Source organism: Triticum aestivum, chromosome 7D, assembly GCF_018294505.1.
Source record: "Triticum aestivum cultivar Chinese Spring chromosome 7D, IWGSC CS RefSeq v2.1, whole genome shotgun sequence".
NCBI classification, from domain to species: domain Eukaryota; kingdom Viridiplantae; phylum Streptophyta; class Magnoliopsida; order Poales; family Poaceae; genus Triticum; species Triticum aestivum.
This window is the reverse complement of record NC_057814.1, coordinates 630,499,061-630,501,104: the sequence shown is the minus strand read 5'-3', so window position 1 is coordinate 630,501,104 and position 2,044 is coordinate 630,499,061. Positions and strand designations below refer to the sequence as shown.

At 54.2% G+C, this 2,044-nt stretch overlaps 1 protein-coding gene across 1 annotated transcript; it reads right to left on the bottom strand.

Moving 5' to 3' along the window:
• Positions 1-696: 696 nt before the first annotated feature.
• Positions 697-1,729, bottom strand: LOC123170354 (uncharacterized). The gene has a single exon (XM_044588203.1). The coding sequence runs from the start codon at positions 1,632-1,634 to the stop codon at positions 801-803; it is 834 nt and encodes a 277-aa protein (XP_044444138.1). The 5' UTR covers positions 1,635-1,729; the 3' UTR covers positions 697-800.
• Positions 1,730-2,044: the final 315 nt, after the last annotated feature.

The following is a 2,044-nucleotide window of genomic DNA, read 5'->3' as shown; positions in this document are numbered from 1 at the left end:
CCATTTATTGGAACCTTGTCCTAATTTCAGTTGTGTTATGGACAATGTTCACCACAGGGTCATCACACGTACAATATGATCAGTACCATGTTAGCAAGAAATGTACATATCTGTGGAATTTTTCCAAAACCACAATTTCCCTCCATACAAAAACAAGAAACCTAGCATGACTAGAGCTGCTAGCTGCTAGACTGGCTTGCTTTGGTGTTAAGATTCCCAGTGTCCCCTCTGACAGTGTTGATTAGCTGTGGTTCTAATATCAAATTAAGAAAATGGATTAACGACATCAGCGACGCAGTCAAAAACATGTAGGCGCTGCATCACGTTTATCGGTTTACCCCTTCTTGGACTACTTAGTTTGTTTAGTTTGAAGGTGTGACCAAGTTGCATATTTTAACTGTTCGGTTTTATGGGAGAAAATTGGTGTGCGTAAGTTAGGATCGATAACGACTGAATAGATCCAAAAGTAAACTTGTTAATTTGGCGATTATGGTTTCTTTTTGAATTTTTTGGGCGATTATGCTTCACAAAAGCTTGGATATATTGCTCTGAATTGTTGGCTGGAAATGAAACGGGCAAGTGCTTCACAAGAGCTAGGACATATTGCTCTGAGTATTATTCATGTCAAGATGCACAGGTCTGAACAAGTGTAGCAAAATGTTATTCTTTGTACTATATTTTTTCTTGTATATATGTACGCGCTGTGTAGTGACAAATTAATCAGCAAAACATACATGGTTTAGCTAATTATGTTCTTCTTCTTTTTCTTCTATGTATACATGACATGACTAGCTAGCTGACTAGATGGTGGGCGTCATGATGTTGAGCAGTGAAACTCTGGTCTGCACCACGCTCCTGAACACCATGTCGCAGGCGCCGTCGCACTCGTCGAAGCACTGCTCCAGCGCGTGCAGCCTCTCCACGGTCGCCTCCGCCGACTCGGGGGCGGTGGACTTCCTTGCGAACGCAGGAATAAACGTGGCCGTCTTCTTGCAAGACGACACCGCAGACGACATGGACGCGGCGGCCGAGAACACGGCCGCGGAGGCCGCAGCGCTGGCAGCGGCCGCCTCCACAAGAGCATAGGCCATCTCGGCCTCCTCGCCGCTAACGGCGACGAGGTTCAGGCGCGCGCATTTGGTGGAGACGGCGGAGACCGACGCGGCGAGGCGCGCGAGGTCCTTCTCTGCTCTGCGCTGGGAACTGGAGGCGGACGCGAGCCTGCCCGCGTCCCCTCTGCGGAGTGCAGTGCGGGACTCGGCGGCGGCCTGCCTGAGCTCTAGGAGGCACTCCTGGAAGCCCTGGTGCGCGTCCGCGAGGAGGAGGAAGGCGTCAAGGAGGCGGTCGCCGGTGTTGCTGGTGGTGCACCGAAGCGCGGCCACGGACGCTGGGAGGAGGAGGAGGTCGGCGAGCGCGGCGTGGAGCGCGTGGATGTTGGCGAGGCCGGCCTGGAGGGAGGCCGTGTCCTGGATCCAGGAACGGACGGCGGCGATGTGGGCGTGGAGGTTGGCGAGGAGCGGGTGGGAGGAGGTGGTGCCGGGGAGGCTGACGGAGCGGACGTGGCGGGACGACTTTGAGAAGGACCTCGCCGGGGTGAGAGGGAAGGAGATGGACCGGCCGAAGTTGGGTGCCATTTCGATGGATCGCCGGCTGGCTAGCTAGTTGCTTCTTCTTCCTCTTTGTGTTTGTTGCTGGTAGGTGCGGCAAGATGCGTGAGAAAAGAACTGAGATGAGATGAGATGAGATGTGAGAACTGAGGAGACCGTCGATGTGGTATATATGCAATGCAAGGAGGAGTGTGGCTTGACATGCAAGTGGTGGTTGCACGTGTGGGTTGCCGGGCAGCGGCGTGCGTGGGGGACACGATCCGCCGGTGGAGGGGAGGAGGAGGTTGCCGCGCGCGCAATGCGTTCAAAGTCAAATCTCAACGTACGTGCCAAAGCAACGGCAGCGAGCCACCATCTCCGTGCATGTGCAGCGGCCGCGTAGTGTGGATTAGGTGTCATGTTGGGGTTCGAGGAGCTAGCCCAGGTGTTGGACATGC